The sequence below is a fragment of the Macaca thibetana genome, chromosome 12 (genome assembly GCF_024542745.1).
Source record: "Macaca thibetana thibetana isolate TM-01 chromosome 12, ASM2454274v1, whole genome shotgun sequence".
Classification (NCBI taxonomy): Eukaryota; Metazoa; Chordata; class Mammalia; order Primates; family Cercopithecidae; genus Macaca; species Macaca thibetana.
In genome coordinates, this window is record NC_065589.1 from 15,807,809 (window position 1) to 15,835,606 (window position 27,798).

Consider the following 27,798-nt stretch of genomic DNA (forward strand, 5'->3'; position numbering starts at 1 on the left):
GAATTGTTAGGTCAAATGCTATCAGCATTCAAAATTTTTATAGTTCTTGTTCAACTGCCCTCAGAAGAAGCTGAAATAATTTATACTCCTACCCCATTGCCATATAGAGAAGCTGTATAAACTTTTTAGAAACCATTTCATTTTTCAAAGTCAGTTTTCTCACTGCCCCAGGAAATCCCAAGCTATGTTCCCGTCTCCTTGCCTGTAATCTTGTACTCCTAGCCTAGAATTCCCCTTCTCAATGGAATCTACCTGCATTAGTAGAACTCATTCAGTTGCAAGTGACAAAACTCAAATGAAACTAGCTCGAGGAAATTTAAAAGGTGGATGTTGGGGGATAATTCTTGAGAGGATCCTGGGTAGTTGACAGAATTGACAGATGAGCTGCAGGTTCTGGGACAGTCCTGGAGACTTTGGGGACTGGAGCCTGCACACTCCTCATCCATTCTAAACCCTGCTGTCTCTGTATGACTTAATTCTCTTCTGTGGTGAATTGGTGCACCCCATAACTGTCAAAACTGTAAAACTTTACATAAATGGTAGCAATCAATAAATGCAAACTTCAAAAGACATTTGGCACTGGTGGCTTATGGCTACTCCTACTTTCAGGGTCCTCTTATCTTTCATTAGATAGAATTCAGTGGAGAAGTTTAGAAAGCACTGGCCAAATGTCCAGAAAAGTCATTCTCCTCAAATTTCAAGGAGCCAGAATTCACTGTTACTCCTTACAATAATGTCTTTTATTTTTTTATTTTTATTTTTTTTCATGATTAGATGCAATATTTTTATTTTAAAAATCAGTTTATGCTTTGAGTATTCTAAAGATGCAAATATTAATACTTTAGTTAACTTTATTGATCTTCTCATTTTAAAAGCAGTGCAAGAACCCTTAGAAAAGTAATAACAAAACATTACATAAAAGTAATTGTAAAAGTCTATTAAAATTTCAGAATGGAAGCATTTCTTTCATAGGTTTAAAACTAGGATTCTGATCAAGAGATGAGACTTATCTTTTCTTGCACTGCTTTTAAAACAGTAATGTCTTTTAAATAAAAATTGTCCAGCAACAATTCCAGGATCGGCCGGGCGTGGTGGCTCACGCCTGTAATCCCAGTACATTGGGAGACTGAGGCAGGTGGATCACTGGAGGTCAGGGATTCGAGACCAGCCTGGCCAACATGGCAAAACCCTGTCTCTACTAAAAATACAAAAAATTAGCTGGGCATGGTGGTGCACACCTATAATCGCAGCTACTCAGGAGGCTGAAGCGTGAGAATCGCTTGGACCCGGGAGGCGGAGGTTGCAGTGAGCCGAGATAGTGCTACTGCACTCCAGCCTGGGTGACAGAACGAGACACCCTCTCAAAAAAATAAAAACAATTTCAGGATCATCTCTTTCCCCACCTGCATGACTAAAACGCTTTGGTAGTTCCCCTTCCTTGCGCTCTCCGTGGTCCTGAACCATCTTGAGCTCTGTTTTAGAGTCCCTCGAAATGTAATAGGAGGGGAAACAGGGAATAGAAAAAATGAGGCTATTCGGGGAGAAAAGAAATGGCTTTTATTTTGGCAATTTTTAAATACTTTCAGTTATCAACAAATAAACCACAACCAACCACGGACAGAATGAAAGAGAGCAAGCAATTTTGTGGAAAACGTTAATCTGAGCAAATATCCACATGCACAAGCAAGGTCACCTGGGGGAGTGGGGCGAGTCACCATGTGGCAAAAGTGAGATGAGTCCTCTGCCATTCTCAGTTGACCTATAATAAATTGTACACAGATTAGTTTTACTTTTGCTTTTATATCATGATGGAAAAACTGCAAAATGAAAACAACAGTAACATTAGTTTTACAACTCCCAGGGATGTGTTTAAGTATACAGCTGGTCCTTGAACAGCAGGGGTTTGAATGGCATGGGTCCATTTATCCACGATTTTCTTCTGCCTCTGCCACCACTGAGACAGCAAGACCAAACCCTCTTCTTCTCCCCCCTCCTCAGCCTACTCAATCTGAGGATGATGAGGATGAAGATCTTTAGGACGCTCCACTTTCACTTAAGGAGTAGTAAATATATTTTTTTCCTTATGATTCTCTTAACATTCACTTTTTGTGTGTGTGTGTGTGAGACGGAGTCTTGCTCTTTTGCCCAGGCTGGAGTGAAGTGGTGTGATCTCGGCTCACTGCAACTTCCGTCCCCCCGGGTTCAAGCGATTCTCCTGCCTCAGCCTCACAAGTACCTGAGATTATAGGCGCCTGCCACCACACCCAGCTAATTTTTGTATTTTTAGTAGAGACGGGGTTTCGTCATGTTGGCCAGGCTGATCTCGAACTCCTGACCTCAGGTGATCCATTCACCTTGGCCTTCCAAATTGCTAGGATTACAGGCATGAGCCACCGTGCCCAGTCAATATTCACTTTTCTCTAGTTTATTTTATTTTAAAAATACAGTATAAAATGCAGATACAAAATATGTGCTAATCAACTGCACTATCAGTAAAGTTTCTGGTCAATGGTAGGCTATTAGAAGTTAAGTTTTTGGAGAGTCTAAAGTTATATGCAGATTTTCAACTTTGTGGAGTTGCCACTCCTAATGCCTGCATTGTTCAAGAATCAACTATATTTTGTAGTTCTATAGAGATTCCAAGAGTTATGTTATGGTTTTTACACCTTGGTAAATTGTGTGTCCTGCCAATGACATGGTGATTTTATGTTACATTATTATTATATTGTTGGGTATTTATGTATTTTACATAAGATTTTATTTCACATTTTCCAACTTAAAACTAGGTGTTGGTATTGGTATTTGTCTTTTGCACTAAATTACCTTATATTAATCTTTTAAAATAATTTTTAAAAAGATGAAAGCTATTATTTGTTATTTTGTAAGTTTTAAATCAGTAAAGACTAATAAATCCAGAAGTATATTCCTAGATATAAACTTTAGTCTAAAAGATTTTAAAATATTTGGTTTAAAAATTAGGACATATCTTGGTAATTTTTCCTATTAATATGAATATCTCTCTCTCCCTCTCTCAAAATCTTAAGAATGTTTAGAAGTCCAATCTTAGAGACAAGAAGACTAAATTGCATAGTGAGACTAAATATAGCATCCACTGTACTTTAGTATCTCTATCCTCACAAGAATTTTTCAAGTTAAAGTTATTTAGGAAATATGAAGTACGTTGCCATAATTATTCCTACAAACTCTACTAACCTACTGTACACATCTGAGTATGTTGAACTTTTGTGATTCTACTAAAGAATTCAGTCAGATCATAAACATTGTGTGCATCTGTGATCAATGTTAATATCTTACACATAACACAAACATGATGCTAGATCTTATGTCAATTCCAAGTCTTCTTCTGACTTGATCATCGGCAGCAATTGACTCAGTTGTTCACTCTCTTTTTCCTGATACAGTGTCTTCCTTTTGCCTAAAAGAGAGCAACTTTACGGTTGTTCTTCTGTCTCCCTTGCTGGCATCTTTGTCCTATTCTTTTCTCTATCTACTTTCTCTCTTGATGATTTTATCCAGTATTATGGGCTTTAAATCCCACTCATAGGCTGACAACCTTTACATTTATACTTTGAGCCCAGACTCATCTTTTCAACTCTAGTCTCATGTATACAAATGCCTACTTGATATCTCCACTTGGAGGATCAATAAGCACCTGAAACTCAACATGTCTAGAATCAAACTCCTGATCTTCCCCCATCTTCCCCATTCCTGTTCAGTCACAGTCTTTCAATCTGTGGTAGTTTAAAACAATGACTACAAGTGTTTTTTTTGTTGTTGTTTGTTTGTTTGTTTGTTTTTGACACTACTTCCATCAAGAACTGTGGTCTAGGTTTCTTGCCCTTTTATCTGGGTGGGCTCATGTCTACTTTGATCAATAGGATACATACAGTAGAAATGAAGCTCTGACTTCTGAGATAAGATCACAAAAGGCTACACAACTTCTCTCTGATTCTCTTGGAACACCTCCTCTCTAGAAGCTCCCTCTTGGCATGTTAACTCTTGAGATGGTCTCTCTTCAGACACTCACCTTTGAAATCCAGCCTCCACTCTGTGAAAAGTCCAAGTCACATGGAGAGACCAGATGTAAGTACTCTAGTTGATGTAGCCTTCAGTCATTCTAACCCAGGTGCCAAATACATTAGTGAACAATGTTTCAAATGATTCCAGGCTCCTGCCTTTCAGGTCAAATAGTTCCACAATCATCTGAGCCATCCCAACCGGCACACAGACAAGCCATCCACACAGTGCCCTGTCTGAATTCCTGGCCCATAGAATCCTAGAGTATAATAAAAGAGTTGATGTTTCATAATTATTTCTTTTTTTTTGAGACGGAGTCTCACTCCGTCACCCAGGCTGGAGTGCAGTGGCGCAGTCTCGCCTCACTGCAAGCTCCGCCTCCCGGGTTCACGCCATTCTCCTGCCTCAGCCTCCCGAGTAGCTGGGACTACAGGCGCCCGCCGCCACACCCGGCTAATTTTTTTGGTATTTTTAGTAGAGACGGGGTTTCACCGTGTTAGCTGGGATGGTCTCGATCTCCTGACCTTGTGATCCGCCCGCCTCGGCCTCCCAAAGTGCTGGGATTACAGGCATAAGCCACCACGCCCGACCTCATAATTATTTCTTTAGAGCAGTTTCTTAACCCAGCCATAGAAAACTGATACACTGTCTCAGTTGATGGGGATTTTATCTTTTCAGTTGTACAAGTAAAAAACATCTTGGAGTCATTCTACACTCTTTTTCTTCCATGTCACATCCAAACCACCTGCAAATCCTGCTGATGCTGCCCTCAAAATATATTCAGAACTTTATTACTTCTCACCATCTTTACTAATGACCATAATCTCTTGACCATATTTCTGCAGTAGCCTTTTATGAGGTCTGCTTCTGCCATTATCCCTGTCCTCCTCCCAACAGTCTATTCCAACAGAGCTTCCAGAGTGTCTTTTTTTTTTTTTTTTTTGACGGAGTCTCGCTGTTACCCAGGCTAGAGTGCAGTGGCGCGATCTCAGCTCACTGCAATTTCTGCCTGTCTGGTTCATGCGATTCTACTGACTCAGACCCCCGGAGTAGCTGGGACTACAGGTGCCTGCCACCATGCCTGCCTCGGCTTCCCAAAGTGCTGGGATTACAGGCCTGAGCCATGGAGCCGGGCCCAGAGTGTCTTTAAAATATGTCAGATTACATCACTGCTCTATTATACACCCTCCGGTGGTTTCCACTCACAGAGTAAAAACCAAAGTCCTTATAAAGGCCTACATGATCCCTTATGATTGTGTCCACTGTTATCTCACTAAGCATGCTTCCTCCTATTCTCCCCTTCCTCACTCTGCTCCCACTGCACTTACCTCCTCACTCTCCTAGAATGTGCCACATGCCCTCCAGTCAGGAGCTCTTTGCATTGGCCATTTCCTCTGCATGGAACGTTTCTTCATCATAGTAAATATTTGTTGAATGAATTAAGGGGAATTAGCCCTTAAAATTTTAATTTCCTAGGAATCAAAGATATTTGGTAAATTAAGAAATACAAAATAGGAACATTTTATCTAGTTTTTATGAAACTAATGTTATTAACAAAACTAATAATTTAAATTCCTAGTAAGCAGTTTTTGAAAACTTGTCTTCTTTATAAAAGAAAACAGCTATTTTCTCCTTTAACCCCAGTCCAAAACTGATGCAAATATAAAATACAAATTTACAAGAATATATTTTAAATATATTTATAATCTCTAACTTCTTTTCCTCCAATACTTTATATAGCAAACAACATTAGCTCAATTATTACAATGAAAATAATATTAGGAAGTGAGGATACATGTCTATTTTTAAAAACAGTAACTCAATCACATTCAATGTTCTTAATTTGCCTTTTGCCTGTCTTTAGATTTCCACTGTATGAAAACTGTAAGTGCATCAGATCTTATTGCTTAAAAGGAACAGACTGGTGCCCAACCACTTAAGAAAAAAAGCAGTAAAAAAACATTCTTGGTTACTACCAAAAATAATGTTAAGTAAACTTGAATCCATTGGAAGCATTGTGAATTTCCTCCTTAGGTGTTCTATGGGTGGTGCAGCCAAGGATCTAGAGATGATCATTGTTCTGTTGTTTTTGAATTCAGAAATATTCAGATAGAAAGTTGGTGTTTTCAAACTGTAGGTCATGACACCTTAGTGTGCTGGGAAATGAATTTAGTGGGTCTTAGAAAGCATTAAAAGAAAAAGAGAAAGTGTGAGATTGAGAGAAAGAGAGAGAAAAAGAAAGGGTAAAAAGATCTGAGTGCATTGCAGGTAGTAAGGCTAAGTTGTATTTAGTCATGAGTGAGTCTGACTGTGTGTGTATGCACTGATGTACAATGTGTTTCTAAATGTATCTTTACTGCAGGTCATGGTCAAAAGTTTTAAAGTCACTGCAGTAAAATATTTCAGAAAAACTATTGACCAAAGTTGTGACAGTTGCTGGAGGTCAATATTGCATACATTTCCTAATATCTTCATTTGTAATCTAGGATTTTAGAGATAGGCCAATCAGTGGGTTTCAAATCTTAGCATACATAAAACTCATGGAGGTGGGAATGGGAAATGGTCACACACATGTAGGTCACACATTGACCTACAGAGGATCTGATTTAGAAGCGTCAGAGGTGGGATGCAGGAAGCTTTGATCTGAACAATTCCACAGGCGATTCTGATATAGGTAACCCTCTGCCCACTTGTAGAGTCAGACCAGACAACACCACAGGTAGTGATGTAATTACAAATCTCTTAAGTTCAAATTAACTTGTATCTTCCCAATCCACACAAAGCTAATGTCCTTAAGCTTCTAGTTAGTTTTTTTTTTTTTTCCTTTCTTAAAATGAAGAACCTTGGACTGATGAGACCCAGTAAAAAGAAGAAGGAGGAGGAGGAGGGGGAGGAGGAGGAGGAGGAGGAGGAGGAGGGGGCAGAGGAGAAAGAGAGAGATGGTCCTTAACCTTGCAGTTAAGGAGAGGATGTGGGAAGAATGAGGGGAACATGGTGACCCAGCAATTCTTTGTTAGTGAAACCAACTAGTTCTACCACCAGACCCTGCCAAGTGAATAGAGAGCATGGGACATCCATCATTACTGAGAAAAAGAGATGATTATTCGCCTTGCAATTGAGGAGGGGATGTGAGAAGAATGAGGGGGCCATGGTGACCCAGCAATTCTTTGTTAGTATGACCACAGTAAAACCAACTAGCTCTACCTCTAGATCCTGCCCACTGAATAGAGGGCATGAGACATTCTTCATTACTGAAATTCACATTAAAAAATAAACAAATGAAGTTGAGAGATTACTGTGAAGACATTTTTGGGCTATCAAATTTTAGACTTTAAATATAAATTTAAATTTAGAAAGTTTAGAGGGCACTGCACCAAAAAGACAAATTTAAGATAAAGAAGGGGGCAAAACCAGCAAAAGGTGTTGTAAAGTCTGCAAATCTTTCTAAGCATGTGCTTCTCTAGATATAACACTTGGCTCTTCAAATATAAGAAACAGTGGCTGGGCATCGTGGCTCGCACCTGTAATCCCAGCACTTTGGGAGGCCGAGACGGGTGGGTTACCTGAGGTCAGGAGTTCAAGACTAGCCAGGCCAACATGGTGAAACCGCGTATCTACTAAACATACAAAATTTAGCTGGGTGTGGTGGCACATGCCTGTAATCCCAGCTACTCAGGAGACTGAGGCAGGAGAATTGCCTCAACCTGGGAGGCGGAGGTTGCAGTGAGCTGAGATCGCGCCATTGAACCCCAGCCTGGGTAACAGAGTGAGACGTGAGACTCTGCCGAAAGAAAGAGAGAGAGAGAGAGAGAGAGAGAGAGAGAGAGAGAGAGAGAGAGAAAGCAAGCAAGCGAGTTGGAGGTTCTTTCTCTGGATTAAATGACCAAAAACACTACTGGCATTGTCTAAGATAACAAATTGACTGGCAGACCCCTGATTCTTATCAAACAAGACTGTAAAAGAAAATGAGAATATACTAGTTAAGGAAATCAAGAAAATTAAAAAAGGAAAAGCTAGTCGTCTTTTTATTCATATTTAGAGACAAAGTCTCACTCTGTCAACCAGGCTAGAGTGCAGTGGCATGATCGTAGCTCACAGCAACCTTGAACTCCTGGACTCAAGGTTCTTTCTGCCTCTGCCTCCCAAATTGCTGGGATGACAAGCATGAGCTACTATGCCTGGACCAGGACCAAGTTTTTTAGACAAATATCACTTATGGATTCTCCCCACCGCCCCCAAAATCACCAATTAATCACTAGAATTTCTGAAGCGAAAGAATTAAACAGTGGCATGGAGTTTTCACCTCCCTCCTTTCCTCCAACCCCATCCATCTGTTTATTTCATCCTTTATTTGCTCCCCAAACAGCAAATGTTTTGAAATCATCTGTTGAGGGCATTACTGTCTTTCCGAAATCCCATGTTAGTTCTTGGTGCATTTATTTCCCCTCAGTTCTCTAGAATAGATGAGGGATGAAATCAAGATGAGAGCAGAACTGGATTCTCACTAGCTGATTGCCAGGAATTGATTTTCTTCAAAGGAAAATCAATTCATATTGGGAGATTCATGCAGGTTTGGGTCATTGCCTGCTCTACCCGGTTGTAGTAAACAGTTCACAGGTGAAGATCTTTGTTGACTGGTTAAGGCTGTGCATTTGCCAATTCTGGAAGTATATAATTACAATTTTTTTTGTATTTAAGCCAATGATTCTTAAATTTTAATGTAAATAATAATCTCTTGTAATGCTGCTTAAACTGTGAATGCAGGGGGGCCCATATATCGCTAAGAGATTTTGGTTCAGTAGGACTGGGATGAGGTAAGAAATCTCCATTTTTAATTACACCTTGGAAAACACTAACACAACTGTTTGATAATAACTCTTCATGCTTACCAGAAAGATTTGATGCCTGTTACTGAAAAGAGAGAAGCCCAAACACAATGATGCCTCAGTTAAGTAGAATTTTTCTTGCTATTGTTCTCTTTATACATGTATATAATACTAAAGTATGAGTGCCTTGGTTGCATATCACAGCACCAAATTATTGTGTCTTTCAATTAAGCATCAGTCGTTAGAACTATGCTACTTACCCAGCAGAATCAGCACCACCTAGAGTATGTTAAAAATGCAATGCTTCAGCCTGCCCTTGACCTTCTGCATTTAACCAGACCCTGCATTTTAACAAGATCCTAGGGTTTGAGAAACCCTGATCTAGCCGATTTACAAGCCAAGTGTGACTTTTCAGCTCACTTTCAATTGGCCTATTTTATATTTTTTAAATAAAACAGATGAAAGATTTTAATTACATGAGAAAACAAAGTTTTTAAGGGAAGAGGCACCTTTCAGACTCCCAAATTGTACTGTCTGTGACTAATAATGTTTATGTCAGAAGGCAATTTGTTGTTACGTGATCTCATTTGCCCTGTGCCTATTTTTTCCACAAAAGACAGCATAGTGCTCTGTGCTTGTGTTCATCTGCCATTTTCAATGTAAGTTTCCTGTGGGCAGCATGTCTTTGATATCTAAATCCTCAGTGTCCAGCCTAGTGCCTAACGCAAGTAGGTGTTCCAAAATACTTGAGTGGGATAAAAAGTGCCAAGTATCTGAGTTATAGCCCATTTCAAGTTCAAGCTTAAGGCTCCTCTCTTCTGTAAAAATTTAGTTAGTTATTTCTTCCATCATGAAAGTAAATACCAATTGTTTGTTATTCAACATCTCTCTCTCTGTCTCTCTCTCACACACACACACATTTTAGTCATCAATTATTATTTTGTACTCTTTTATTACTCCATCAAAGCTGTAAGAAGCTGTCTTTTTATGTATTTCATATTGCCTTGCAGAGTAGGCATTCAAATGCTTGTTACTATTGAGCCATCTTAAAATAAAAATACATCTTAAAGTGAGAAAATCCACATTCAGTTGTCCTTCAAGCCCTGTTCTAAATTGCCAAAATTAATTCTAAGAGATGCCGGTATTTAAACAGCTCTTCCAGTTATGACCCATACATCTTAAGGAAAACATATGTTTTGATACAAGCAGTGTTTTATAATTTTGAAATGTTTAGCTTTACATCTACCCAACTCAAGCCCTTTACAGATATATGTAATAATCTATAAATTTTGCATTATTTTCCTGGTAGTATCATACATAAACCAATAATTCAATTTTAAAGCTAGTTGTAGAGGTATTGCCCCAAAGTGCATCCATAGCATGTAAACTCTTAACTCCTTTAATTAATATTGTATTAGTGACATCAACATAGCTGTTGCAATGTTGTGATGAATCACTATTTTAGCCCTCTTTTAAAATGCACCTTAGCGTATTACGCAAATCGGCTCTAACTCTCCTATAGATGGCAGCATCGAGCAACAGATTTTGGTAACAGCTTGTTCTTCTGTTCCGTGAATTTTCAGTGAGGAGTAAATTTTCCATACAGTGTATTTCATTACAATACACCAAAAGACTAATTTAGCTTAGGTGACAGAATAATATTCATACCTGCTCAGCATTACTTCAGTGAGTTCCCATAAACGCGTCTTTTTCTATTCTATATATTACATGAACCAAATGTAAATGCATTTCCAGTTAGCCCATTAATTTAAAAAAATGTAAAGAACAATTGAATTTACTGTAGTATAATTATAACAAATGTTAACCACCTTTAAATTGGTAGTAAAACATCAGCAAGTAGAAAAATGGCACTAATATCCTATGATCAGTGACTATCTTCCATAGGAAACCCATGGGTCTGAACATAATTTGTCACAGCAGTGCGGTTTATTTCATAATTTTATCGAATATTTAGCAACTGAAATTGTGTTTTTTAAAGCAGAAATGCTTTAACCCTGAGAGATATATTTTTAAAACGGTTTATTATCATAATTAGCTTTTTATGATCAAAATCCTTCCTATGAAGATAATTGTAAAATACATGCAAATAAATTATCCAACCCTCCCCTCCTTCTAGAAAAGAGTATTTTTTCCCCCATAGAGGTACAGTACCTTTATTTAGCTTTTTTTTGGTGGGGAAGGGGGGAGGTTGGAGGGATGAAGGTAGGGACCGGGCCATTTGAAAAGTAAATGTGTATGGATTTGATTTGTTGTCTTACAAAACGTTAAATACTCCACTACCCCCATCGCAGCGCTAAACATCAAACCTGTAAAAAGCCCTTTGGCCTTATCTGGATTACATTTTTACTAGTAAACAACCCTTTTATCATCTCTCTTTTTTCTTGTCTAGGGTAAAACCAGGCACACAGTTACACTTTTCCACCAACTTCAGGCGTCTCTATTCTTCACCTCCCTGCCCCACCCTCCATAAGGCACTCTATACCCCCAGAATTTCGGTCACTGTGAGTGCCGCCTCGCTTCCATTTCCAAATATCTGCTATTAATAGCCTTGCTATAGTGGGCACGTGTGCCCACATCACCAAGCTGTCAGAGGAAAAGGAGGGAGGGCTTTCAATTCAACATGTGTACTCAAATTATAGATTAACCAGGTTTAGATGAGGCTGCAGAACGACCGGGAACAGGAAGGAGAGAGGAGAAACGGGAGGCTCCCAGGCTTGGGTAGGGAGGAGCCCCTCTGCAGATGCCCAATCCCCCTAATTTACGTATCGCACACCTCTGAATGGCGCTTATGGTTCTTTTTCTCCTTCATCATCATCATCTTCTTCTTTTTCTTTTTCTTTTTTTACTACGCTTTGCAACCTACCTTGGTACCCTCAACCCTTCTCCCCCACCTTCCCTCTGCAGTGCAAGGCTTGAAAAACAGGCCATCCCACCAATCAGCAGGCCGCCCAGGGAAACTCGCCCCGCCCCTCAGCCCGCATTGGGCCGAGGCGCGCTCCCCCGCGGCCCGGAGGGTCCGGGCCACTGAGCATGCCCAGCGCCTGGACTGCAGAGTGCCCCGCCAACATCCCGCAGTGCTTGGAAGCCCCAGGCCGAGGAGGGTCTCGTAGTAGTAAATGGGCGGCAACCCCAAACGGGCCGGGCATCAAAATGAGACAGCATTAAACCGAGTGACATCTGTGTGGGTCCTTAGTGCCAGGCGAGCAAGCAGGGACAAACTGCTTGTTTATAGGTCAGCTTAAAAAATAAAAAAACTTTGGGGAACATTTGCTTGTGGGGAGACTGATACCGCAAGGTGACCCTGAAAGGGGCGCTTCAAGGAGACCCAGGCTGCTGATCTGGTCCATTCATGAAGTACCCATTTTCCTGTACAGTTGAGCTGGCACCATCCTTGTTTTCTCCCTATTATCCTTGTGGTCAAGGTTAAAAATTTATAGGGTGGTTCAATGGGTGTGGGAGCTGTGTGTGAAAAAAACATTTCAGCCAATATTTGCACAGTAGGGTTTTGGCCTTATGAACCCTCTGAAGGTCCCTAACAGCTTTTTAAAGTCACGGATAGACTTCGGAATATGATAAGGGACCTCTCATTTCCCCTCCCCCATGCCCTCAGCCTTATGTGTGAATCCCCCCTCACTCGGATGGGCAAGGGGAGCAGGAGAAACGGTGATATTTACATTTTCTCCCTAATTGATCAGCAGCTAATCCCACAGCGCCGGATGTGAGACACTTCCTGGGGATCCCTGTTCTCCTTTTGCAGTGACCATAACTGCTCCGAGTCACTGCCCTTCGGCGTCCCTCTGTGCCTTCCAGGTACCTCACGGCAGCAAATCTGGGGATCCCAAGGTGGAGGGCTGGCCCAGAAGTCCTTTAGAAAACCTTACAAAAATACAGATCCCTCACCATGGCCTATCGCCCTGAAGCCGAAATGTAGCTTTTAAATTTCCTGGGAGAAAAAGCCTTGACTAGAAACCTCCCTCCCGTGGGTAAGTCTTACCTGCTAGGTAAGAGGCAGCCCAGCTCCCGCGCCCCCGCCTTCCCCCGGTCTCCCACTCGGGGCTCTGTAGCCGCAGTGCCCCCCCCGTCGCCCCCCACCCTCACTCCTGCGTCTTCTCGAGCTCGCCCCCTCCCGTTTTCCCAGACTCCCCTCGTGCGTTCGGGTAGCCACCCAAACACCCCCGCCCGCGCCCACCGCGGGGATTCCTGCGGGCCGGGGGCGCCCTGGGTGGCGCGCGGTGAGGGAGGCGCTGCGCCTGGGCTGGCGGCCGCGCAGGGGCGCTGTCCTAGCGCTGCGCCGGGGCTCGGCGCGGGCGCCGCTGCAGTACGGCCGGGGGGCGGAGAGGGGCGGGCGCGGGGCGGGCTCGGCCCGGAATGTAGAGACCCGGGCGGGAGCCTCCCGGCGGCGGCGGCGGCTGCCCGGCTGCCGAGCGCGGAGGCTCCGTCACGTGTTTTTCTCCTCGGAGTGAGACGGCGGCGCGGTCGGAGGGGGCCGGCGCGCAGAGCCAGACGCCGCCGCTTGTTTTGGTTGGGGCTCTCGGCAACTCTCCGAGGAGGAGGAGGAGGAGGAGGAGGGAGGAGGGGGGAAGTAACTGCAACGGCAGCGCCTCCCTAGGAACAGGCGTCTTCCCCGAACCCTTCACAAACCTCCCCCATCGCCTCTCGCCCTTGTCCCCTCCCCTCCTCCCCTGCCGACTGGAGCGAGGGGCAGGGATGAGCCTGTCCCTCCGGTCGGTTCCCAGCTGCACTGGCTGCCCGGTAGCGTTTCGCATGGAAAAGCCACTTTCTCCGCCCGCCGAGATGGGCCCGAATGGGGTCTGCAGAGGACGCGCCCGCGGGCGGCGGCAGCAGCAGCAGCAGCAGCAACAGCCGCAGCGCCGCGGTCTCTGCGATTGAGCTGGTATTTGGGCGGCTGGTGGCGGCTGGGACGGTTGGGGGGTGGGAGGAGGCGAAGGAGGAGGGAGAGCCCCGTGCAACGTTGGGACTTGGCAACCCGCCTCCCCCTGCCCAAGGATATTTAATTTGCCTCGGGAATCGCTACTTCCAGAGGGGAACTCAGGAGGGAAGGCGCGCGCGCGCGCTCCTGGAGGGGCACCGCAGGGACCCCCGACTGTCGCCTCCCCGCGCCGGACTCCAGCTGGGGCGACGAGAGATGCATCTTCGCTCCTTCCTGGTGGCGGCGGCGACTGAGAGGAGACTTGGCTCTCGGAGGATCGGGGCTGTCCTCACCCCGGACGCACTGCCTCCCCGCCGGGCGTGAAGCGCCCGAAAACTCCGGTCGGGCTCTCTCCTTGGCTCAGCAGCTGCGTCCTCCTTCAGCAGCCCCTCCCCGGCGCGGGGGGCGGCGTGGATTTCGGAGTCGGGGTTTCTGCTGCCTCCAGCCCTGTTTGCATGTGCGGGGCCGCAGCGAGGAGCCTCCGCCCCCCACCCGGTTGTTTTTCGGCGCCTCCCTCTGCTCAGTGGCGGTGGCGGCGGCAGCAGCATGGCGAGCCCTCCGGAGAGCGATGGCTTCTCGGACGTGCGCAAGGTGGGCTACCTGCGCAAACCCAAGAGCATGCACAAACGCTTCTTCGTACTGCGCGCGGCCAGCGAGGCTGGGGGCCCGGCGCGCCTCGAGTACTACGAGAACGAGAAGAAGTGGCGGCACAAGTCGAGCGCCCCCAAACGCTCGATCCCCCTTGAGAGCTGCTTCAACATCAACAAGCGGGCTGACTCCAAGAACAAGCACCTGGTGGCTCTCTACACCCGGGACGAGCACTTTGCCATCGCGGCGGACAGCGAGGCGGAGCAAGACAGCTGGTACCAGGCTCTCCTACAGCTGCACAACCGTGCCAAGGGCCACCACGACGGAGCTGCGGCCCTCGGGGCGGGAGGTGGCGGGGGCAGCTGCAGTGGCAGCTCCGGCGTTGGTGAGGCTGGGGAGGACTTGAGCTACGGTGACGTGCCCCCAGGACCCGCGTTCAAAGAGGTCTGGCAGGTGATCCTGAAGCCCAAGGGCCTGGGTCAGACAAAGAACCTGATTGGTATCTACCGCCTCTGCCTGACCAGCAAGACCATCAGCTTCGTGAAGCTGAACTCGGAGGCAGCCGCCGTGGTGCTGCAGCTGATGAACATCAGGCGCTGCGGCCACTCGGAGAACTTCTTCTTCATCGAGGTGGGCCGTTCTGCCGTGACGGGGCCCGGGGAGTTCTGGATGCAGGTGGATGACTCCGTGGTGGCCCAGAACATGCACGAGACCATCCTGGAGGCCATGCGGGCTATGAGCGATGAGTTCCGCCCTCGCAGCAAGAGCCAGTCCTCGTCCAACTGCTCCAACCCCATCAGCGTCCCCCTGCGCCGGCACCATCTCAACAACCCCCCGCCCAGCCAGGTGGGGCTGACCCGACGATCTCGCACTGAGAGCATCACTGCCACCTCCCCGGCCAGCATGGTGGGCGGGAAACCAGGCTCCTTCCGCGTCCGCGCCTCCAGTGACGGCGAAGGCACCATGTCCCGCCCAGCCTCGGTGGATGGCAGCCCTGTGAGTCCGAGCACCAACAGAACCCACGCCCACCGGCATCGGGGCAGCGCCCGGCTGCACCCCCCGCTCAACCACAGCCGCTCCATCCCCATGCCAGCTTCCCGCTGCTCGCCTTCGGCCACCAGCCCCGTCAGTCTGTCGTCCAGCAGCACCAGCGGCCATGGCTCCACCTCGGATTGTCTCTTCCCAAGGCGATCTAGTGCTTCGGTGTCTGGTTCTCCCAGCGATGGCGGTTTCATCTCCTCAGATGAGTATGGCTCCAGTCCCTGCGATTTCCGGAGTTCCTTCCGCAGTGTCACTCCGGATTCCCTGGGCCACACCCCACCAGCCCGCGGTGAGGAGGAGCTAAGCAACTACATCTGCATGGGCGGCAAGGGGCCCTCCACCCTGACCGCCCCCAACGGTCACTACATTTTGTCTCGGGGTGGCAATGGCCACCGCTACACCCCAGGAACAGGCTTGGGCACGAGTCCAGCCTTGGCTGGGGATGAAGCATCCAGTGCTGCGGATCTGGATAATCGCTTCCGAAAGAGAACTCACTCTGCAGGCACATCCCCTACCATTACCCACCAGAAGACCCCGTCCCAGTCCTCAGTGGCTTCCATTGAGGAGTATACAGAGATGATGCCTGCCTACCCACCAGGAGGTGGCAGTGGAGGCCGACTGCCGGGACACAGGCACTCTGCCTTCGTGCCCACCCACTCCTACCCAGAGGAGGGTCTGGAAATGCACCCCTTGGAGCGTCGGGGGGGCCACCACCGCCCAGACAGCTCTACCCTCCACACTGATGATGGCTACATGCCCATGTCCCCAGGGGTGGCCCCAGTGCCCAGCAGCCGAAAGGGCAGTGGAGACTATATGCCCATGAGCCCCAAGAGCGTGTCTGCCCCACAGCAGATCATCAATCCCATCAGACGCCATCCCCAGAGAGTGGACCCCAATGGCTACATGATGATGTCCCCCAGCGGTGGCTGCTCTCCTGACATTGGAGGTGGCCCCAGCAGCAGCAGCAGCAGTGCCGTCCCTTCTGGGAGCAGCTATGGAAAGCTGTGGGCAAACGGGGTAGGGGGCCACCACTCTCATGTCTTGCCTCACCCCAAACCCCCAGTGGAGAGCAGCGGTGGCAAGCTCTTACCTTGCACAGGTGACTACATGAACATGTCACCAGTGGGGGACTCCAACACCAGCAGCCCCTCTGACTGCTACTATGGCCCTGAGGACCCCCAGCACAAGCCAGTCCTCTCGTACTACTCATTGCCAAGATCCTTTAAGCACACCCAGCGCCCTGGGGAGCCGGAGGAGGGTGCCCGGCATCAGCACCTCCGCCTTTCTGCTAGCTCTGGTCGCCTTCTCTATGCTGCAACAGCGGATGATTCTTCCTCCTCCACCAGCAGCGACAGCCTGGGTGGGGGATACTGTGGGGCTAGGCTGGAGCCCAGCCTTCCACATCCCCACCATCAGGTTCTGCAGCCCCATCTGCCTCGAAAGGTGGACACAGCTGCTCAGACCAATAGCCGCCTGGCCCGGCCTACGAGGCTGTCCCTGGGGGATCCCAAGGCCAGCACCTTACCTCGGGCCCGAGAGCAGCAGCAGCAGCAGCAGCAGCAGCAGCAACAGCAGCAACAGCAGCCCCTGCTGCACCCTCCGGAGCCCAAGAGCCCAGGGGAATATGTGAATATTGAATTTGGGAGTGATCAGCCTGGCTACTTGTCTGGCCCGGTGGCTTCCCGTAGCTCACCTTCTGTCAGGTGTCCATCCCAGCTCCAGCCAGCTCCCAGAGAGGAAGAGACTGGCACTGAGGAGTACATGAAGATGGACCTGGGGCCGGGCCGGAGGACAGCCTGGCAGGAGAGCACTGGGGTTGAGATGGGCAGACTGGGCCCCGCACCTCCCGGGGCTGCTAGCATTTGCAGGCCTACCCGGGCAGTGCCCAGCAGCCGGGGTGACTATATGACCATGCAGATGAGTTGTCCCCGCCAGAGCTATGTGGACACCTCGCCAATTGCCCCTGTAAGCTATGCTGACATGCGGACAGGCATTGCTGCAGAGGAGGTGAGCCTGCCCAGGGCCACCATGGCTGCTGCCTCCTCATCCTCAGCAGCCTCTGCTTCCCCCACTGGGCCTCAAGGGGCAGCAGAGCTGGCTGCCCACTCATCCCTGCTGGGGGGCCCACAAGGACCTGGGGGCATGAGCGCCTTCACCCGGGTGAACCTCAGTCCTAACCGCAACCAGAGTGCCAAAGTGATCCGTGCAGACCCACAAGGGTGCCGGAGGAGGCATAGCTCTGAGACCTTCTCCTCAACACCCAGTGCCACCCGGGTGGGCAACACAGTGCCCTTTGGAGCCGGGGCAGCAATAGGGGGTGGTGGCGGTAGCAGCAGCAGCAGCGAGGATGTGAAACGTCACAGCTCTGCTTCCTTTGAGAATGTGTGGCTGAGGCCTGGGGAACTTGGGGGAGCCCCCAAGGAGCCAGCCCAACTGTGTGGGGCTGCTGGGGGTTTGGAGAATGGTCTTAACTACATAGATCTGGATTTGGTCAAGGACTTCAAACAGCGCCCTCAGGAGTGCAGCCCTCAACCGCAGCCTCCCCCACCCCCACCCCCTCATCAACCCCTGGGTAGCAGCGAGAGCAGCTCCACCCGCCGCCGCTCAAGTGAGGATTTAAGCGCCTATGCCAGCATCAGTTTCCAGAAGCAGCCAGAGGACCTTCAGTAGCTCAACTGGACATCACAGCAGGTGCGTTTCATGGTGACAAAGTCAGAAGACAAAACTGTTTTTAACCTTGTGCTTCAATTCTGTTCTTCGCCTCTGCCCCTTCCTGTTCTTTCCCACTGCTTCCTCAGGGAGAATGCGCTTACATTCTCAGGGTACACAAGATGCTCACCCCACACTGACATCTGGCAGAGAGTCAAACAAACATGTAGGAGCAGCCACAGGAGGGCTTTTTCGTTTGAGAATTTCCAAGTGAAGGAGTTACTGCCATATTTTTAAAACGTATATCCTATGCCAGTTCTGAGGTTTGTAAAGTTCCTACATAAGAAGCTTGATTGGTTTGTTGAAGTTTTCTTTTCACTATATATTTAAGTCAGCCCCTACAGGGACCGTTCTACAGAAAATATTTATTAACACAGGGGCTAAACCCTTCCTTTAAGATAGTTTCTGGGAGCCCTTAAGGGTGATCTTATCGAGTTGTTCTCTGTCCTTTCGTTCTGTGATTTCATAATACCAAGGCAACATAAACAGTAGCGGGAAACATTGATTTCTATTCATCCTGCCCTAAAAAGATAAGGAGTAAGAGCTTTTTAGAAATACATATTTAGAGAGAAGTACCTATCTATTTTTATGATCTCTCAAAGTAATTATGGGTTACATTGTCCTTTTGTTCCTGTACCAGGATTTGTGAAATATTATTCACACACCAACCCACCATCCCACGGGCCTGGCCTCTCTCATACAGGATATGCAGGAAACTCTGTATGTGTCTGGGACCCATGATTAAGAGTTATGGGAGTTCATCCTAGGATGTCTGCCTTACAGTTACCTCTTCTTGCATTGAGACATTACAGATATCATTTGGGGGCTACTATACATCTTCTGTAAAATAGCTTTTATTTGTTGAGAAGAATGCATACTAAGGAACATGCCTTAATATGTTTTGTTTTGTTTTGCATTGAATAGAAGGGCTAAACTGTATACCCTCCACTTTTAGGGTATTTGTTGTGTTCCTTTAAGTTCAAGAGTAGACACTGCAGTAAATGCTGAAAGTTGGCTTTAGGTCTTCTGTGGCTAATGCCGTATTGAAAATGAAAAACATTTGTAATAGGAAATTAGCCTGCCCTTCGTTCTGTTGATCCTGTTTTCTGGTGGTCATGATTGTGGGTAGAAGAGAGGAGTACAGTTTGCAAATAATGTGATGAGTTGGCAATACAGAAGTTTCCAGCATTTGGAAACATTTTACTCTGACAAACTGATTATCTTGTGAATTTTATCTATGCTCCACAGAATAAGCTTTTCAAAGCATTGATTTTTCTTAATTTGTGTCAATTCATAAGAAATTAATCTGTGCCCTGGTTTCCTATTGATAGGTATTTGTTTATCATGTGTTCGTAGTCTTCTTAATTCTGTTTCCAATATTCGATCCATATCATTCTCTATTTTGTAGAAGAAAAAGGTATATGAACACTGAAATGAAGATTTTAGGTGATATGTTATAAAAAGCATTTATTTGATAAGCATTTATTTCAACATTTATTTTCATCATTCACTAGAAGATTTAATTGTGTATGTCAACGTCAACAGTACAAATCTTGTTGTATCAAATGATGTTTTTGGGAGTCAGAATCCCTCAACACTTTAAGCATTTGTATTATAAAGTGCCTCATTGGTAAAATAATGAGAATTTGAAGGAAACAAGCCCAGCAGAACTAAAATTTTGGTTTTAAAGGAGATGAAGAAAGTTTTTCTTACTTGTCATCTTAATTTTTTTAGGTTTCTTTTTATAGAGTAGAATAAATAATGTTTGCTCTGAAGAAAATTGATGTCCAACTAGAATTTTCATTTTTAAAAAGGGCTTTAAAATAAAATTCTCCTATGTGTTGGATGCATTTTAAAAAAAACAAAACTCTACAACCTTCTATCCTTAACCTTCTTTGGGAAAATAAAATATTCTGGAATAATCATATAATCCTATTTCTAATAATTCTGGAGTAACAATAGACCATGCTTTGCACCGTACCAGGAAAATTCTACAATGCATATTTGAGATGTTTGTGTTGGTGTTTAAAGTGAGGCACCAAATGCTACCTGGCACATTTACATCCTGATTTCTGCTTGCTTGCCTGTGCCCTGTTGAGTCCAAAGATGTTATTCCATAGTTATCTGAAACAGACAGAAGTCAGACCTGTGAGTGGCAAACGGCTTCTGCTCCGAATGAGTATGTGTGTGCAAACATTATTTTCCTCACTTCCTCAGCAATTGCTGTCTTTGCGCTTTTTCCTCATTTCTCAGGTAAAACCTGAGACTCGGTGAAAGGAATAGAGGTGTGATGAGGGGTGTGCGCTGTTGAAACATCTCGGCTTGTTTAAAATTTTTCATTGTGTTAGAGGACAACACTTGTGAAGCACTGAGCTCAGGAGTTCGACTTGTTGGAAGCCTTTCTGCTTTACCTGTAGTCCAGTTACCTTTTCTGCCTGCCCTTTCTGTTGCATCGCCTCTTAGTTCTGGCCTGCTCGTTTTCTAGTACTATCCCCTGCCATCCCTTTGTTTCCACCTCTTATTTCATGTTCCTGACAATGTCCTTTTTTTCTTTTGCTCCTTTTCAGAATTTCGCAGTACTCGTGGCCCCCTCTCTGCAGAGAGTAAATTGAGAGCCCAAGAAGCAGGGCAAAAAGAGCCTCTCAGACTCGGTCATAGCAGCCCCGCCACCTTTACCCGGCATCAAATTTGTCTTTTAGTTTTGAAACTGCAGCTGACAAAGACACAGACCCCAGCCATGCCTTTTGGGTTCAGTTTTTTGTTTTTGTCATTCTTTGTTATGCCCTCCCCCTTTAAAAGACCAAAAAAAAAAAAAAAAAAAAAAAAAAAAAAAAGAAAAAGAAAAAAAAACCAGAAAAAGACTCTTTCCATTTCTTTTTCATTCTGTTTCCTTTTATGTGATGTCAAGGATTCCGTACCTCCAAGGTTGCCTCCCCTCCCTCCCTTTTCCCCAGCCGTGTGGCCTTTTTGGCTGGCGCAAACCCTCTCAGCCCTGGCACTTTCCCTTTTCCGGGTCACCTCCGCTTCCTGCATTCCTTCTCCTCCCTCCTCCTAGCCCCCTTTCGCCCGGGGTGGGGGAACCTGCAGCCAGGCCGCCCTCGGGTCTCCCGCCCCCGCCCGTCTCGGGTCATCCCGGGCGGCCGGGCCGGTTCCCGGGCCGCATGGTCGGCGCTGGCTGGCGAGGCCCCGCCCTCGGGCACAGCCGCGCGGCTCCGGGTCCCGGGCGGGCGGGGGGGCTGGGCGTTGATTGGCCCCCACCACAGCCAATCAGCGTGTGAAACGGCTGAGCCGCGGCGGGCGCGGGGCGGGGCTTTCCGCAGGTCCCCTGGAGGTGGTAGCGGGCGGGTGGCCCTGGGCTGCTTTCTACCACCCCGCCTGACACCTCTTTCCCACTGGTGCCCGCAGGTTGAACCACAGGCCCCCTCCGTACCGCGCCCGCCGACTGAGGACGTTGTGCCCTCAGCCGTATTCTTGCATTTGGACCAGAATCCTAAGAACGAAAAAGTCCAACCAGCCCACGGACGGGGGCCGGAAACACACACTTCCTCTTATTTTTAATTGAGAAAAATCCAGGCCGTAACCATGTGACGAGCCCCATTTTGTTTCCCTCCTCTCTTTACTACGGTTTACTACGAGGCCACGTTCCTTCGTCTTCCTGTCTCGAGATCCGCGAGCAGGAAGGGAGCCCCGCACGTGGCTGCGGGCCTGCGGGCCGGGTGGGGTTGGTCCGCGATTCCTGCCCGCCCCCCGCCACCAAGGGAGGGAGAGAGACCTGCGAGTGCTGCGGCTGCCGTCGTTTTTGGTCACTGGGGGAGGGGAAGTTCCTTTGGCTTGAAAGTGCCCTAGGCTCCATAGGCTTTACTGCAAAGCACCTGAGCTAGGTAAGAGCTGGGAAAACGCGTCCTCCTGGGCTGTGAGGGAGCTCACAGAGAAATGAAAGACGGGACTGCGGCTTGCAGATCCTGAGAACTCGGTGTGACAAGGGTTTGGGTAGTGTGTTCCTTCAAGGCTTAGAGGAAATGCTGTCGCGTTCTTAGACACAGATTCATTTTTCCATCATTGACAGTCCCAGTGACAGCCCGTCAATTTAGGCTAGGCACATCGATTTTGAAAGCTTGCTAGAGTTGTGTTGTGCACCCTCCAGTAACCAAAATTATGTGAGATATATTACTACATGGGATGGAAAATGTGTTGCGATTTGGCCTTTCTAAAATAAGGAAAATAAGAAAGAGAAGTGCTGTGGGCGTATTTTCTCCTCCTTCCCTCTCAAATAAGCATTTCTCACCAGCCAGCATCCCTCTTGCATCACTGAATCATAGATCCCAGGGCAGCGCTTTTTCTGAGGGGCCAAGTGAAACATCACAGGTGGAAACGTACCAAGCAGGTGCAAATGCTATGCCCCAAAACTGCTATTGAGCAGTGGGAGAGAGTTTCTCTGTTATTCCAGAAAAGTTTGAGCATGTAATAATTTGCTTAACTTTTGCAATTGTTTAGGTAGCCTTTTATATTTAAAAAAATCCATAAAATGTTGCATATATTGTAGTCATTTCTCTTAGTTTACCCTCAATAAATACTATCTCCAGCATTGCCTTACAAGAAGAGACTTGGGATCCAAAGGGCATGCCACTTTTTTTTTTTTTTTAAGATCAGAATTCCAGGAATATAGCTTTGTGCTATCTTAAATGATGCAATGGAAAAAGCAGTTCTTGGGAGCCAGAGATCTTGGGCTCCAACACAGCCTGTGCCCTTCACCAGCTGAGTGACCTTGGGCAAGTCACTTAATTTCTCTGGACCTATTTCTTCATCAGTAACTTGAGGATTTTGTTCTCAATTATTCTAACCTCCTTTGCAGCTCTAAACATAGGAATGTTGTGGAGAAAATGACTGATACTCTTTAATGGGTCAGTTGCAATGAGGATTCTGAAGAAGAAGTTGTTGACAGGGTCATCATAAAGCATTAGAATAGCCTGTTCTGTCCATTTCTAACCTTTGGATCAGACATTCTTTACGGCCAGACCAGGGCCTGGAAGGAAAACATCGTTTGATTCGGGCCTGACATTAACCTTTCTTGCTTCAAAGGGGCGTTTTCAAGTTTTAACAGACCCCAAGACAAACCCTCCTGACTAACCAGCCTAAGTTTTTGGAACCATCTCTAGAGTGGATTATGCTCCTCTTCCTTCCACCTTTTTAAAAATAAAATGTGTGTGGGAAGGCAAGGCACCTGCTAGCTCCTACATCCTAAGGTCAGCTCTCAGAAACATCCCACCCCTCCCCACAGTATAGATTAAGCTTTAACCAGTGCACACTGCGGAAATTAACACATGCATCCTGTTGGAAATCACCTCTTTTCCAGGGGTGGTGTGTTTGTGGATAATGTTTCGCATTTGTGCCATCAGTGTTCTTCAGTGAGATAACCATTTAAGTGAATGGAAAGGAAATTTGAGAAGCCAATTGGGGACTATAGGAGGTCTTCCAAAATTTTTTGTTTAGCTTTATTTTTCTCGCTTAGGTGTATGAAACAACTCAATATTTCTCTTGCTGGCAAAATTAGTGTTGTCCAGATTTTTTTTGTGCTTTAGGATTTTTGATTAGTTGAGCCAACACTGCTCTTCCAACCCTGTGTTATCTTGGCTGTTGAGTTGCCAGTATATTCAGAAGCTCCTGCCTTTTTTGTCCCTCCATGTGGATTTCACAAGTCATTAAAATAGTCTCTTGCCTCTTAAGAAACCCCATGGACTTATTCTCTTCCAATCCTCTCACTATAATCAGATATGTCTTAGTTGAATAGTATATAAATCGTTCCTTTTATTTTGATGGGTTGCTAATTTAGTATATTGGAACATTTCACGGTTTTAAGGTTTTGTTTTGTTTTAAAGAAAGCCATTTCCTCAATTATTTCCTCATGTTACAAAGTTACTGGAAATTGTATTCAAGGAAAATAGCTTCTTGTGAATCATGCTTGAAGCCAGTTTCACACTAAAGATCCTGTAACTTTTTTTCATACTAGTATTTTTTTGTATGTAAAATAATAGATCCTGCCTCTATCACATTTATAATTATGTAACTGATTTATTCTTTTGTTACCTTATTAGTCCATAATTATGCAGCAGACTTTGAAAGTTCTTTTTAAAATGTTGTTGAAACATGTTCAGAAAGTATAATCATATTGAATTTTAACTTAAAATTACCTTTAAATATTAGTATGATGTAATTGTATACTAATTTCATAGTATGACGTAGTTACTAAAATTTATTGTAAAGCTTTTTAAGATGATAGATTAGTAAGTATCATCTATTTGCTTCTATTTTCGTCTTACACCTTGGAAATGGTAGTATCTCTCCCATTCTTAATTCACTGAAAAAGGGAGAAGATGGATTAGATAAGTATAAGGTACTGTCATGTGTGATAAAAGGAACACTTTTCATTTTAATAGTAGTCTTGCAGCAGGCTCTGCTATAATCTATTTGTTGAAATAAATTTGGTTGGATAAATGTTATTTGTGCTTATTCAGTGAGTCAGTGATCTTCAAATAATAGGGCTTTGAAAAAGATGTGTTTATGTTGAAAAGGCTTTTTGACCCTTTTTCTGTATTTTCCATTGATAATGGCAGTAGAGTTGAACACATAGGTCAGACTGTGATTTTAGTTGCAGTTATCTTAAAGCAGAATGGAGATTTTGTGGTTTTATTACTCTACCAGGAATGTTTTATTGAGTAAGCTGAGTTGGATTGCATTCATTGTATTCCTTTTACCATCCCAAGTTTTTTAAATATTGAATATTACATATGTATCCTTGCACTCCGCTTTTATTGTTGACCAAAGAATACTTTGATAGGTGTTCTCTGATCCTCCCTGACATATTTAGGTCATGTTGCTGAACAGTATCATTTAATCTTGAGAAGTTTTCTCACGTTTGTTGAAATGATCAAAGAGACTTTTTTTTTTTTTCCAAATATATGTAATGTGGCAAACAAATTATGTTTTGCACAGAAAGTCATGATTTTACTTTTAGGAAGGATATGATCTAAGTGAGCTAGCAAAATATTAAAAGCCATTTATAAACATTTAGCAGTTAGTTAAAGGCCACTGGAATATTCAGTAATTGCTCTGTAGTCAACTATAATTTATCTACTCTTCTTCAATTGTCATGTCCCTATTCACTTCAAAATTATTTGGAGGGCTCTATGGATATGAAAAATAATTATATTTACCCTTGAGTTTTAGGGGTTGTGGGAACAATCAGAAGATCGGAAGATCTTTAATTGTCTTTAATACTATTCAAGCCCATCACCCATTTCTCAAGCCTAACATAAATTATCTGCTTTTGGTCAAATAGGCCCTAAGCCATTTTTTGTTGTTTTTCCCCTCTCCTGCCTTTTACTCAGTAAGCACTATTGAGCACCTATCATGTTCCATGTAGTACATCTTTTAGTGAAAGGGGATGAAGGTAGATTCATGGAAATGGAGGGAAAAAATGGTACTGAGAGGAGATCACCAAAGTAGTTACCAAATTTCTTTGACAGAAGTTATCCGGGAGAAACAAATCAAGATTCAGATTGTGTAGTTCACAAAAGTTGGCATTTTTCATAAACCTAATGGGCAAAAGTGCCCATCTACCTTAAAGGTTTGTGTTTTTCTAAATCTTTCTAACCATGGCTTCCTGTCTGACAATACCATCAGCATACTAAATAATCAGGAAGGCTGTTGAAACTCTCATTTGGAAGAATGGCCCGTTTTTGGATATTAAGCTTGCAAATGTAATATTGACAAAAAGCAGGAAAAAGATATCTTGGCTTTGGATCTTTAGTCCCAGTGAAAGTAGCCAGAAGAAGAGGCATCCAGCTGTTAAATGAAGAGGGGTTGAATGTGGACTTGTTATGGGCGGCCAGTGTTAGGAAACGTGGGGTGAAAGTGGGGGTTACAAAAGAAATTTTAAAGTCTTTTCTTGCTATCTTAGCTTTGTTATTCCAGGACTTCTTTCTTTTTTTTCCTTTGGGTGGGTGGTTTTTATTTTTAATAAAGAAAGGCTCCAACACTTTTAACTGTGGTTCCTTGCTTGCTTCTGGCTGGAAGTATAATCACTTTTGAGATTTCTCTCCCTCTGTTTTGATGATATGCAGTCATATTTATTTTTAAGTTTGTGGTAGTCTCTTACAGAAACATTTTTAAAAAGCTTCTTTTAAGACTACCAAGTTTTATAATAGCTTGCTGGGTCTCTTCACACTATTTTTTCTCTATATTTTTGTATAGGTGATACATGTACATGCTATAAGTTTCAAGTGGTTTTTTTTCTTTTTTAACGTAGAGAGTGAAACATAGAACTTCCTCCCACCTTTGTCCCCAGTTTCTCATAGGCCGCCATCACTGCTGGGTTTTGTTTATCTTTCCAGAGATAGACTGCTTATAAATTTTGAAGCTTTGTAATAGAAAGTTGGTTAAATGCCCAACTGCTCCAAGTCTTCTATGGAAGAATATGCTCAGATCCCAAATTTCAGCACTTAAAGGGGCACAGCAGATAATACACCTCGTACAACAGACTTACTTGTTTTTTGTTTGTTTGTTTGTTATTCTTAAAGGGAAAAAAAGGACACACTACTTTCCATGTCTCTTTTCAATCCTCAGGTTCAAAAATTTCTAGAGATTAATCAGTCTATCATAACAGTGAAAGGGGAAAATATAGGTTAAAAAATGATCTGGTGGCTGGGCGCGGTGGCTCACGCCTGTAATCCCAGCACTTTGGGAGGCCGAGACGGGCGGATCACGAGGTCAGGAGATCGAGACCATCCTGACTAACACGGTGAAACCCCGTCTCTACTAAAAATACAAAAATTAGCCGGGCGCAGTAGCGGGCGCCTGTAGTCCCAGCTACACGGGAGGCTGAGGCAGGAGAATGGCATGAACCCAGGAGGCGGAGCTTGCAGTGAGTGGAGATCGGGCCACTGCACTCCAGCCTGGGCGACAGAGCAAGACAAAAAGAAAAGAAAAAAAGATCTGGTTTTTCAAGTTGGAAATGTGCAAATTAAGACACGTGTCTTATTTATTTGTTTATTTTTGTTTGCTTTTTGAGATGGAGTCTCACTCTGTCACTCAGGCTGGAGTGCAGTGACACAATCTTGGCTCACTGTAACCTTCGCCTCCCAGGTTCAAGCCATTCTCTAGCATCAGCCTCCTGAGTCACTGGGATTACAGGCATGCGCCACCACACCTGGCTAATTTTTGTATTTTTAGTAGAGACGGGGTTTCACCACGTTGGCCAAGCTGGTCTTGAACTCCTGACCTCAAGTGATCTACCCCCCTTGGCCTCCCAAAGTGCCGGGATTATAGGTGTGGGCCACCACACCTGGCCAGAAAAGTTTTAAGTTTTTAAACATCACCAATTTAAATCTTTATTACTTTATTTTCTTTTCCTGTTCACTTTCATGGTACTTAGGCATTCATTCCCCCAAGACTGAGTGAATAACTAGTTCTTAATAATAGTGTAATGGGATTAAGTATTAAGGTTAAGGATCTTTTTGAAGACTTTCTGGATACCAATGTCTCATATTTTTCAGTGCTCAAAAGAATTAATGCTTTTTATTGGAATAGTCTTTCAACATTTCAAATTCTGGGAGCAATTTATTTTATACATAGGACTACATACAGCTA

General features: G+C 45.2%; 1 protein-coding gene and 1 long non-coding RNA gene across 3 annotated transcripts in view; one reads left to right on the forward strand and one right to left on the reverse strand.

Moving 5' to 3' along the window:
- Positions 1-1,517: 1,517 nt before the first annotated feature.
- LOC126932900 (uncharacterized) lies at positions 1,518-12,954 on the reverse strand. The gene is made up of 4 exons (XR_007718360.1): positions 12,880-12,954; positions 5,367-5,510; positions 3,909-4,069; positions 1,518-1,759 (listed from the first exon to the last, which is right to left on the reverse strand). It is a non-coding gene; the product is annotated as an uncharacterized LOC126932900 (long non-coding RNA).
- A 1,174-nt stretch (positions 12,955-14,128) lies between these two features.
- Positions 14,129-27,798, forward strand: part of IRS1 (insulin receptor substrate 1) — a 66,407-nt gene continuing 52,737 nt past the window's right edge. Inside the window, exons 1-2 of one of the 2 annotated variants that reach the window (XM_050752148.1) lie at positions 14,129-18,135; positions 20,721-20,953. In XM_050752148.1, the coding sequence (XP_050608105.1) occupies positions 14,362-18,114 (3,753 nt within the window). In that variant the 5' untranslated portion in view covers positions 14,129-14,361 and the 3' untranslated portion in view covers positions 18,115-18,135; positions 20,721-20,953. Of the gene's footprint in view, positions 18,136-20,720; positions 20,954-27,798 lie in introns of those variants that run through there. The other variant, XM_050752147.1, reaches the window with a different exon arrangement.